General features: G+C 38.9%; 1 protein-coding gene across 1 annotated transcript in view; it reads left to right on the top strand.

Annotated features, from left to right (window-relative positions):
* Positions 1–12,302, top strand: part of LOC145655849 (homeodomain-interacting protein kinase 2-like) — a 32,524-nt gene extending 20,222 nt beyond the window's left edge. Inside the window, exon 10 of the mRNA XM_081709314.1 lies at positions 12,100–12,302. Coding sequence (XP_081565440.1) covers positions 12,100–12,302 — 203 coding nt within the window. The remainder of the gene's footprint in view (positions 1–12,099) is intronic.
* The last annotated feature ends 389 nt before the right edge of the window (positions 12,303–12,691 follow it).

The following is a 12,691-nucleotide window of genomic DNA, read 5'->3' as shown; positions in this document are numbered from 1 at the left end:
TGCAATCAACAGATTAAGAACACATTTTGCAGGTTAATTACTATAGCTAGCTACCTATCCACTAACGATGTGGCAAATATAAAATATTGCAGATTTTCCATATAAAGGGCAGGTTAAAATTTGTGACCTTGTATTTGATCTTGTCTACTGGCTAGCTAATAACACGTGCACTTGGACTTTCCACTTTTAGATGCTACACCTGCCTGTTATTATTACCTTACTGCCAAGTCATGAAGAATCCATAGAGTAGTAAATTGATATTCTGTGGGAATCTTCTCATACCTGTCGATACAGCACAGCTAGATTATTTAAATAAAGCGCTTTCAGGGTGATGTGGAGGCAAAACAACATGGATGATTGTGATTTACATCCGCTTGATTTTCTTGAGCCTTCTTTCTGCAAGATTAAGGGTGGGAAAATCAAGAGAGTAAGTTATGAAGTTAACTAGCTGGCATTAGATAAATCACAGAATTGTGGTTGTGTTTTTTAAAATCTACTTCTGTTTTAGTTTTAATTTTGAATAAAGCCCATAACTAGATCTGCATGGCTTGCGGCTGTTGTAATCAAGTTGAATTTCAGCTTGGACACCAATATAGTAATTGAAGGTTATTATGGCACATCCCATTCAGCCTCGAAGAACAAACAGTCTCATTTATTTCATTCGTGTTCCTTTTTTCATCTTTCCCTAAAGGTATGGCATCGCAGCTCCAGGCATCCTCTTCCGCTTTCAATTAACTCTAGTTAATTGCTTCAAGAAGATCAGATTCGAGCGTCATGCGTCTGGCGGGAGCCCTGGCCCTCGGATTCGGGTGGGGACACCCTGGCCCTCGGATTCGGGGTCCAATTCAACCTATGGCTCACCTGGCCTGGTCTTTTCCACCTCTGGAGGCTCTGAGATGTGCAATATTCAATACATTTAAATAAATGTTTCATTCACATTATGGAAATTTCTTATTTCCTGTAGTATCTTCAACGGTTCGGTTTTGCCAGCATGCTCTATGTACCTCTTTGAACATAATTGAATAATATGCCTTGCAAGGGACTATTTTAATTAAAAGAATTAAGATAATCATGTGTCATACACGTTTTCTTTAATAAACGGTTGGTGGTGCTGTGCCAGTTTCACTAATTACTTAAATCACTCAGGCAAGGTTGAAGCTGCTGTAAATGATTTTGAAGTTATCAACTTCTGCTGTACCACTGAAGGAGTCCACCCCCTCCCTTTAGAGCATCTGTTTTTTTAATGGATATAAATCTGGAAAATTACAGACTTGACAGATTAAAAAGCTAACAACAAAAAAAATAATCAGAGATGACTTTTATAAGCCGTCACCTTAAAAAGGCACATTTAAAGAGTGGATCCAGTGCTCCAGCTTGCATGGAGTAGGCTGGAACATGTTCCTAATTAGGAACCACAACATGGCTGCTCAGGAAATCTGAATGCCAGACAGACAAAAACAAGGGCTTCAAACCTTTCCTGTAACACCAAAGCAACGCAAGCCAAGTCTTAGAGGATTTGTCTGTCAGTCATCAGCTATGGCTGTGTCACCTGACTGAGAAACACCTGGGTTACCTCTGACCCATGGGGTGGTAAATGGTCTACCAAAAACGACCTCAAATAGTGACAATTTGGTGGTGGCACTGGGCATCATTCTGATCTCACACAACACTGCTGGCAGTAGATTGAGGTAATAAAAGCAGTATGGGCATCCGGTGATATGGAAGAGGATCGCCTTTTAAATAAAATGCAAGTAGCTCAGGTTGAACATAATGGTACCAAGAACCGGTTGGTGTAAGTATTGAATATTAATATGCATACATTGAATAATGTATGGTTTGGAGAACAATAGTGGAACCTGAACAAGTATTATTAAAAATTTAAATTGTGTATTGAGTGTTTTAAAGTGTGTATTGAGTTAACAGTCTTGAACTTAGGAAGACCTAGGAAGGACAAGATCTATCCATTTCTTTCCTGTTTTCCATCATGGCCTTTGTTTCAATGTATAATTCATTTTGTCAACAATGCCAGATGACTGAGGATGGTAAGGGATGTGAAACTTCCAGTCAATAGTTAGGTAGGTGCATAGTTTCTGAGTTACCATAGAAATGAAACAGGGTCCCTGATCTGAATCTATTACCCGAGGCGCACCGTACCTCGGTATTATCTCCTTGGCTAGGATTTTAACCACAGCGCGGGCATCTTCCTTAGAACAAGGAAACGCCTCAGTCCACTTGGAAAACCTGTCTAGAATCACTAGCAAATACTTCAACTGACCACAAGGTGGCAGGTGCGTTTTGTCTAGCTGTAGATACTGAGAGGGATCTGCTCTAGTAGAAAGTGCCATTATTGTTGGTGATTTCAATATTCACTTTGATAGTGCCCAACACCCTCTGAACTTGGCCTTTAGTTCTATATTAGAATCAATTGGTTTCAATGTACAAAGAGAACCCACACACTCTGGTGGACATACTTACCCTGCTCTCATATTGACTGACTAAATTAGTACTTATTGTAGGGTATTGTTTATTACAATGATGTTGATTAACAAACTCTATCACTTATTGTTTATTGCACTTATCATTGTTTAAGATAGACCTTATGTGTTTTGTACTTCTAGGTATCAGCATTGATCCCAGTATTCTACAGTATTCTAGTTCACTGGTATGTTGGACTCTAACCTACTGTACTGTACTAGGATATATTCTATGAGTAAATGACAAAGCACTTTTGTAAGTCGCTATGGATAACAGCGTACTGCTAAATGCTGTAAATGTAAATGTAAACATACGCTTGACTTAGTACTGCCATACGGTGTAGACATGGAGAAGGTAGTTATACTACCCCAGTCAGGTGCCATCGCAGGCCATTCCCTAATTTCATTTAAACTATGCATGAGCCACACTATCGTAACCTCGCCTCGCTATCATACCAGACACACGATCACATCGTCCACTGCACCTGGATTTATTGGGAATCTCCCAGACTAAAAATTTGCGCCTAGGATTCCCTCAAACCCAAAGGAACTTGATCAAATTACTGAATGCTTAGAATCAGTATTCTGCTGTGCACCTAATGATGTTGCTCCATTTAAGAATAAAAAAATTAGCTACAAAAATGTAGTACCTTGGTATAATGATCTCATTCGCAATTTAAAACAAAACACTCAAAGAATAGAACATAAATGGCACCGCACTAAGCTCGTAGTCTTCCAGCTTGCATGGAAGGAGAGCCTACTCACCTATAGAAAAACACTTATTACTGCTCGAACAGCTTATCTCTTGGGCCCAATAGAAAATAACAAAAATAATCCTAGATTTCTTTTTAGTATCTGTACAGTCAGGTATTTTATTAACTACTTCCCATCTTGGGGGTCCATGGGTTTTGAGAGTTATGATAAACTGGGATGTTATGATTCTGTCACTTCACCTCTCTTCTGTCACTCGAGTGTGTTGACTGAGAGCGGCGGAGTGCTGATGTTCCAGGGTGCCCTCGTGCCTGTGTTTCCTTCTGGCTCTTTCCTTTTAGCTGTGCTGCCATAGCTAGATCTGCCGGAGCCCATCTTTGCACATTATAGTTCCCTAATTTACACACCCTTGTACCTGGACATGCCTAATAATCTAGTCTCTCTTTCTGCCGAGGTACACCTACTCCTGATGTCATGATGTTACTGAGCCTCAACCCGTCTCAGCTGCCATGGCTCTTCCCACCACACCCTGATGTGCCCTGCTGTAGGCCACCACAGCTCCACCCTAGCCAACTGCTTCTCCCTTGCCCTTAATGGATGCTCTCTTGTGGGATGGGCTTTGGACACATGCACACCATCGCGTCAAGACTAGGGCCTCTAGCAAATTGGACTGGACATTAACTGCTTATTTTTTCATTTTTTATTTATTTCTCTCTTAAAATTTATATTATTGTGGTGAGCGTTGCCAGGCAAAGGAGGATGGGCTTCCCCTTTGGGTCTTGGTTGCTCTCAAGGTTTCTTCCTCATGCTCTAGGGAGTTCTTCCTCGCCACTGTCGCCCTTGACTTGCTCACTGGGGGCTTGGACTTGGACATTTGTAAAACTGCTTTGTGACAACATCTGCAGTAAAAAGCGATATATAAATACATAAGGATAGTGATATTAAATGCAACCGCAGAAAAATGAACCAATAACATCATTCTTGCACAAAGAATTGTCCATCCCACTACCAATGTTACAATGTATTCACCAAATCTACTTTTACATATTGTTATTTGCATTCGGCACTATTATATACAAACCATACATTAATCAATATGTTCCAACACATTCCAAGAGAAGGCTTCTCTTGACCTTATCCTAAAGAAGATTGTTTTTCTATATGGTCTTGAGCCTGGTGGAGAGGTCATATATCTTACCCTGAGGTCCACCAAAGCCTACCTAGGATCCTTTGCTTAAGCCTGCAGATGCCTCTGCCCTGTACGCAAATCAATCTGAAAGGACACAGAATCTTTATACTCCCTTATGTTTTATGTTATTAATATGTCTAATGCATTGTTCGGTCTCTTTTGCCTGTAAACACTCCTTATTACCTCAAGGGCATGCCACTGTGTGAGTCCTCAGCCCGCCCGAACCAACACCACTGCTATGACCACCTCCGTCGTCGGGCCACGGCCGTCGATCTTCTTTTCTGATTCATCAAAAAGTCTTTTGTAGGGCTGAAAGAAGATCGATACGTATTACATGTTTTAAAATTCAAATTCTTATATGTTGTGTCTTGTTTTGTACATTGTTGTATGTCAGTAGATAATGTTGTTTTTAGTTTATAGATTTGTAAAAAAATAAAAATAAAAATCTCAATACTATCTTAATAGGTTTCCAACAGTCCCATGGTAGGCAGTAGTTCACCTGGGTGCTGGGAATATTGACATGCCTATCGATATCTTGTTGCCATTTTTTTTTTGCCTTGGCTCCTGCCACAGTTCCAGCAGTCTGTGATGTCATCCTACGATAGGTCAGGAAGCGGCTCCGTTCTTCACCACCGGCCCGCAGCCTACTCGCTCGGCCGGAGGAAAGTCAACTGGTACCCTTACCTGTGAGAGGAAGAGGAACAGCGACAGACAGGAGGGATTCCTGCATTGAACATCAGATGGATTATTGAAGTTGATTATTGTAGTTTTTGGGCAGAGAAACTCTATTAAATGTATCTGAAATACAATGTGTGAGTGTTGGGTTTAACAAGATGGCTGTCGTATTTTGAATTCAATGGGAGGTGTAACTGTATTTAAAAATGGTTCTTTGGCACTTACTGGCAGTATGTGTTCAGAACACATCTCACATCCAACATCAAGCTCTTATTTAACTCCTATAGGATTTTAACTTCTGACTTTGAATCTTTGTTTCATTTAAAGGGATACTGTGGGCTAAATGGAGCTAAATCTACAACTACAGTAGTGAACTGTATTACTACAGAGAAATCGTTTTGGGATTCTGTGTGTTTAAAATAGGAAAAAAAAAAAATGAAACTAAAAGGGCTGGCAATTAATATGATTCATGTTTCAACAGAAATATAAAACACATTTTAGGACTTGCAGATGCTTTATTTTCGTTAAAACTATTTGTAGATTATGTTGTGAACTATGCCCTAATTTGTTGTTTGTTGTTTGGGACCAGTCTGTGATGATCTGTAACCAACACAGCAGCATAACCAAATTTGAACTTCTGCTGTATTGCAAAACAATATCAAATGTAAAAATATGATAATTATGGCCACATTACATCTCTATCACTTATTGTTTATTGCACTTATCATTGTTTAAGATAGACCTTATGTGTTTTGTACTTCTAGGTATCAGCATTGATCCCTGTATTCTACAGTATTCTAGTTCACTGGTATGTTGGACTCTAACCTACTGTACTGTACTAGGATATATTCTATGAGTAAAGGACAAAGCACTTTTGTAAGACGCTCTGGATAAGAGCATCTGCTAAATGCTGTAAATGTAAATGTAAATGTAACCAAAAACCAGCCATTTTTGCACATTTTCAGCAAATTGATGTTTCAGGCTTTATTGATGATTTGAGCGTTGCCTTGTAAAGAACGATAACATCCTCGTGAAACGTGACGAGATGGGGGAAACATCTTCACTACCTATCATAAGACAAAAAAGTTATTGATTTTTAAAAAATGGATATAATTGTGATATTCTGTCTAACAACTAAATTGTCATATGTGTTTCTAGCAATATGTTCTTACCTGTAGTTGCAGCAGCAGCTACAGTGTCAGGGTGCTCCTTGCTTTTCTTTTTGAGTTTCTAACAAAAACAAAGCAATGATTTAGTAGAAAAATATCAGAGCATAAGTACATTTATAACTAAAAGTACAGATACAAACCAGTAATAATGCAACAGAATATAATTTAGAACAAATTATGTCATTTATGCAAAGTGATATATACACATTCAGTGTGAAATGAAATTCAAATATGCACTACTTTAAAAATGAATAATGTAACAAAATCTAAATAAGAAATAAGTCAAATGTTTTACCTTTAAGTCCTTTGAGACCTTACTGAAGGGGAATAGAAAATGCAATCTCCCCTTCTGGGCTTTCATGGTTTTGCTCTGATTGTCCAGAGCAGGCTCAGTACATGGTGACCTAGCAGACATCTCAGACTGTAGTGATGGAGAGCTATGTATATCGATGCTGAACAGGGAAGACCAGTCATTGTGTACACTGGGGGACTCTTGAGCCTTCTTCACAGAGGGTGGGACAACCAACTCCATAACTTGGCTTGCCATGACGTCGGAGGAGGTGTTCATACTATCTGTGCATAGCTCTGATGATGCCTGTGATGATTTCAAGTCATCCTGCTCTAGGTAGATTGGCATGACCATACCACAGAGCTCACAAGATGAGACCCCTTCAAGGTCAGGATTTATTAAATGACGGGACAAAAAATGTGTCCTTCCTTTTATGTGGGGATTGATGTCTTGCGACAGTTCAGCAAATTCCTCCATCTCATCATCAAAGCGCTGAAGCATATCCGAAACCGGAGAGCCAGCTATAGGAATGGTACTTATAGGTCTAGATGTACCATCGTCATGGACATCTGAGGATAACGATGTCAAACTCTCAGTATCTCCTATCAGAAGCTCACTCATTGCTTCTGAATTTGTATCTTCCATGGTCGAGTGGAATTTCATCACAATTTGGTCTCTCTCATGGTCATCCAGGCAACTGCGATGCGTATCAATAACTGCAGTCCTAACATCTCTGCTTAGAGAGTCTATATGAGCTGTCCCCTCCTTCACGTGGACTGAAGCTGAATGATTTATCTCACAAGATCTGGTACGGAAAGCATTCAGCAAATCTGCAGTTTCCTTCTTGGAATTTGAAAGCAACACTGATCTTAGATCAACATCTAACATTTCTTCCAGAGATGAAAGAAGACCCATCACAGTTACTTCACTGACAATGTCGGCAATGAATGAACCCATATGAGAGATCATGACCTTTGTCTCCTGTGAAAGAAAGGAGAGATAACATAGAAAGGCGAACATTGAAAATTGCTCCAAAATGGTTTTGGTTGTTTGGTTTAGAATTAATATGAATCCCATTTAAAATATGTTGATGTGTAAGCAATGTAGTATGACTTACTGGACTAGGGATTGCTTTCCGGATAGATGTCCACTGCCTAAAAGAATGTGAATAAAAGCATTCTTTAGAACTATAATTAATATTTATTCTAAAAATCTCATACATTCAAAAGTATACCAAAAATAAAAATTATAAATTGAAAAAGCAGAAGAAGAAAAAGAAGAAGAAGAAGAAGAAGAAGAAGAAGAAGAAGAAGAAGAAGAAGAAGAAGAAGAAGAAGAAAAGTTTTAAAAATGGCATACTCATTAGTCAGATCCATCACAAAATGGGTCAAGATTGGTGCAATATCCAGCTTCTCCAAGTCTGGGATGATTTTTTTGGCTCTATCAAGGAGCATTTTGCTGTCATTCCTCACAGGTTTATTCTCGTCTTGTCTTGTGCTTTTTGACTTGCTCTTGTTTTGAGAACCATAGAAGAGGTTGAATAAAAAGAAATTAAATATCAGGATAACATAACAACTGTGCTGACATCTCACTTATTAGCAACAATTCGATTTTCTGATGAATAACAAATTTGGCCATTTTAAACTCACCTTTTTAAATACTGAAGAAGCCCGTGCCACTTTTGGAGGTGAAGGAATTTTACTATGGAAACAACAAAAATATATAAGGAAATGTTGTTCGTTTGTCATTCTTCAAACATCAACAGCCTGAACTAAAATCCATGATCAAATTATTTTGAGAGAGCTTGTGTCTAAGTTTATAGATTGTTATTCTTATTCTCTATTTAATGGATGAATCACTCATAGAGCTCAGGTCCATGTTGTATTTTGTTAATTGCACAATACAATCAAAATTATTTTATTCTACTTTAGCACATTATAAGGAAAATAAGACTAATTCCTTTAACATTACTTCCTAATCTTTTAAAATAACAAGGCTGATGAAACATGTTTCATCTGTTTCATGTTTCATCGTTCCGATACTTTGGAATAGTCCAGAAAGTATTTATAGTATCTATTGGTGTTTAATACAGATTAAAGAGTGGCTTGTTTAGCTTAGTCTAATTGTTCAGCTTGTTTAGCCGGGTTAATTTAAATTCTGTTTAAATTAATTTCATTTTCTACATTTATATTTTGTGACTTTTAACTTTTATTTGATCAATGTTTTATTGCTGAATACTGTTCGTTCATTTCAGTGTAAAGCACCTTGAGATTTTGGGTTCTATAAGGAATATGCTGTATAAATAAGAATCATTTAAAATTCATATTGTTATTCTAAGATTTTTTAACATTGTAGTGCAAAGGCCTTACATCTTCCTGCCAAAAAGACGCTTCTGTTTCTCCATTTGTCCTGGTCCAAGTTTTCTTAGGACTCTCCTGGAATACTTTGTTCTGAAAAGGCGATATGAAGTCAAAAGCATAAATCATTTTTACAGTTTGGTGGACAGACAGCAATCTAACATGTAAGCAGGCAGGCTTGAGGATCAGAAGGCAGACAGTTATACATGTGAATGGCAGTCAGTTCAGAAAGACTGTCAGTATGCAGACCAACACTCATGAAGGACAGAAAACAGGCAAGAAAGCAATCAGAATGGCAGCACACCTTTACAGGTAAATTTCAACAGGCAAGCAGCTGGGTATGCATATCCCTAAACCATTAGTTCCAAAGGCTAAATCTTACTGCATTGAATACAAAAAGTTTATGAATGGTTTAAACTGATTTTATTAGTGGTTAATAATTAGGTCACAAACAACTTAAACATCATTAAATAAACAGTCATGACACATACACAAAAGGGGCAGCAGGAATGTGTTGACCTGTAGAATGTGTTGGTGGGTATATGGAAGTAACTTATTAGCTAACAAATATCTGACCCCACAAAATGGTGACTGTTGCAGAAGGCAAACTAAGATAAGTAACCAGTCAGGTTAGCAGTACGTATGAAGGTGAGATAACTAGCCCATATGGCAAGCAACACGTCAGCTGCTCTTTTTATGCATTTAAACTGTTCATTTATAGCCATTAACAAGGTACTTTAAAACTCTACTTTTCAAGAGGTAACCCATATTTCAAAAACTGATACTCCACCGTCAAATGTTTCTTTCTAAGAAAACAAGCTGTAAGGTAGCAAGCAAATTTCCAGAAAACACTAATGTCTGCTGAGAGCCCTGTTTTCTTTACTATTTAGGTTACTTTACTCATAACAAGAAGGCACAGAAAGCACACCCATATGTATGCACAGGTTATGTCTTGATTTTATATGTTGCAGCTGACCAAAAGGGTCGCTGCTACCTTTCATGGTGTTACAATAAATTATCATCAAAAAATGGAACTCTCTTTTGAGTTAAGGGCCAAAAAATTTGCTCATAACATAAAACCCATCTCCGCTTCACTGCTTCAAGCAATAAGTCCTTTTTTTTGGTAATTCTTTTACATATATTGGTTTCCACAACGGGACGAAAATGACAGGGACTGAAACGCACCTATTAACAGCTTACGTGTTACGTGTTACGTAGCTTACGTGTTATCCACGTCATTTCCAAATATTCAACCTGCGGCTCAGCACCGCTAAAATGATTTTATAACCGTGACGGCATCTGACAAAATCAACACATAACCGACAACTGCTGTGAAAGTTAGAAAGCACAGAATACATTGTTTTCACTCACACAGCGCACAAAGTGTTAATGGTCAAAATTATCAAATTCAATTGTTCAAAATCAAAATCAAAAGCAGATTCTCTCTAGTGAGTGAACAGAGGTAGACGCAGAGAGAGGGGCGCTACTGTGGACCGACTCTTCTCTGCTAAGTAGAGCTGTTCGTCTCAAACTGCCCGCACTTAGGAACGTTATACGCACCTGCAGCGTGGACGTACCACATCGAAATACGTCACCAAATGTGGGCAGACGAGAAAGGGCGGGTATGGTGATGAAATTTGGTTTAATCACTTATATTACTTGTCTTGTACCTTTAAAATAGCAAAATCTAAATAGCATGAAAAGCAGTCGCTTATGCTTGACATAAAGCCTTGTGTGAGAAAACAGGTGGAACGTCAATGCATTCCATAACTATATAAAACTACAGCAGACAGACCGTTCATCATAAAATTAGAAAAGCTCTAGCTATAGTAGCTAAGCGGACATTTAGACAGACAAACAACCCAAACTGCAATACAGACAGAGGTGGGTAGAGTAGCCAAAAAGTAAAACCACTAAATTATCTGTTAAGTGGACGTACCGAACCAGGAATGGGTTTGCTCTTCCTCGACTCATTTTGGCCAAGGGTGAGCGAGGGACTGTGGGTTCCATCAGTGCACATTCCTTGACCAATGTATTCTTAATGATCCATTTTATTTCTCATTCACACTACATCAAAGACAGTTCACTTAATTTTCAAATCCAGTGTGCATGCCTTAAAAGTATGCAAACTGTTCAAAACATATGCCTTAAATTAGAAAATGATATGCTGCTGATCATTGAAATAATCAACTTTCTGGAGAAGGAGAATCAGTCTCGATTGCAGTGGCTCGCACTGCTCTGTGCAAACAGTGTGCACAGAAAACAGGGATCCTCACGATTCTTTCCCAGCTGTTCGTCTTGGTTTTATTTGATAATGATTCTCTCATCAGAAATGCAAAATCTAAGTACTGAACTCTGTTAAAATTCTTATAATAAATGCATTTATCTATTATATTTACACATATTTTCTGTGTTTGAACAGGCATGGTATGGACATATATACTTTGACATTTCCCAGATCTATAAACAAATCTCACATACAAGACAGAATTCTGATACCGCACCTTTTGCAAAATTGTACATTTGCCATTAGATCATGTTTGGCTTGTGTTTTAACCTGTGCTAGAAGCCTCCAGGGTAAAACACAAACCAAACATGATGCCTTGCCGGCTCCTGAATATCCCTTTCAGTATCTACAGATAGACTACGCACATGCCACCTTGTAGTCAGTTGAAGTACCTGCTGGTGATTGTAGACAGGTTTTCCAAGTGGACTGAGGCATTTCCTTGTTCTTAGGTTAAAATCCTAGCCAAGGAGATAATACGGAGGTACTGTGTGCCTTGGGTAATAGATTCAGGTTAGGGACCCTGTTTCATTTCCAAGGTAACTCAGAAACTATGCACCTACCTAACTATTGACTGGAAATTTCACATCCCTTATCATCCTCAGTCATCTGGCATTGTTGAGAGAATGAAACATACCTTGAAAGAAAGGTTAACAAAGGCTATGATGGAAACAGGAAAGAAGTGGATACATCTACTGCCAGCGGTGTTATGTGAGATCAGAATGACGCCCAGTGCCACCAATAAATTGTCACCGTTTGATGTAACTTTTGGTAGACCATTTACCATCCCATGGGTCAGATGTAACCCAGGTGTTTCTCATTCAGGTGACATGGACGTGATCTTGGTGGACTACACCCAAATGTTGACTGAGAAATTGAACAGTGTGCATGGTAATGTCGCTTGCTCTCTCCCTCTTCCCGCAGACAAGCCTACTCATGCATTTATTCCAGGTGACACTGTTTTGGTCAAATCACTGAACCCTTGGAAAGCTGGTAAAGCTGCGTATGGACCCCCAACAACCGTGATCGCAGTGACCCGAACCGCTGTGCTTACATCGGGATCAGCACAGTGGATACACACCAGCCGGCTGAAGAAATCACCAGTAGCTGACGCGTCCGACAAGCAAAATGCACCTAAACACATTCACATATAGTACAAAATTTGTTATATGATTTCATGCTGAGGGACTGGCCCTTGGCTGCACCACACACCAAGGAAGTACTCCTTGTCCCTGTATGTCAATACACTTTAGCATTGGTATTATAACTTGATAGATATCCTTTCTGCCTATTAACATCCTTTTGCTGACTCTTTGGTCCTTTCCTGAAAGGTTCTTGCAAAACCTTACTATAGGAATAATGGGCCCCATTCATTTGATAATATTGGCATTATTTTCAGTCTCAAAAAGTACAAAATGGGGGATAGTGGGCTTTCAGAGTCATCAACAACAGTGTAATGGTAAATTAGCTTGTGTGGTCTCCCTGGTAGCGGTAGGAGAGGTGGAGCCAGGAAAGGACTGTCTGGTTTGTCAAGCATTCCATA

Source organism: Electrophorus electricus, unplaced genomic scaffold (assembly GCF_041902795.1).
Source record: "Electrophorus electricus isolate QZ-2024a unplaced genomic scaffold, ASM4190279v1 Scaffold37, whole genome shotgun sequence".
In the NCBI taxonomy this organism is placed as follows: Eukaryota; Metazoa; Chordata; class Actinopteri; order Gymnotiformes; family Gymnotidae; genus Electrophorus; species Electrophorus electricus.
The sequence above is the reverse complement of the archived record's forward strand: the minus strand, read 5'-3'. Positions and strand labels throughout refer to the sequence as shown.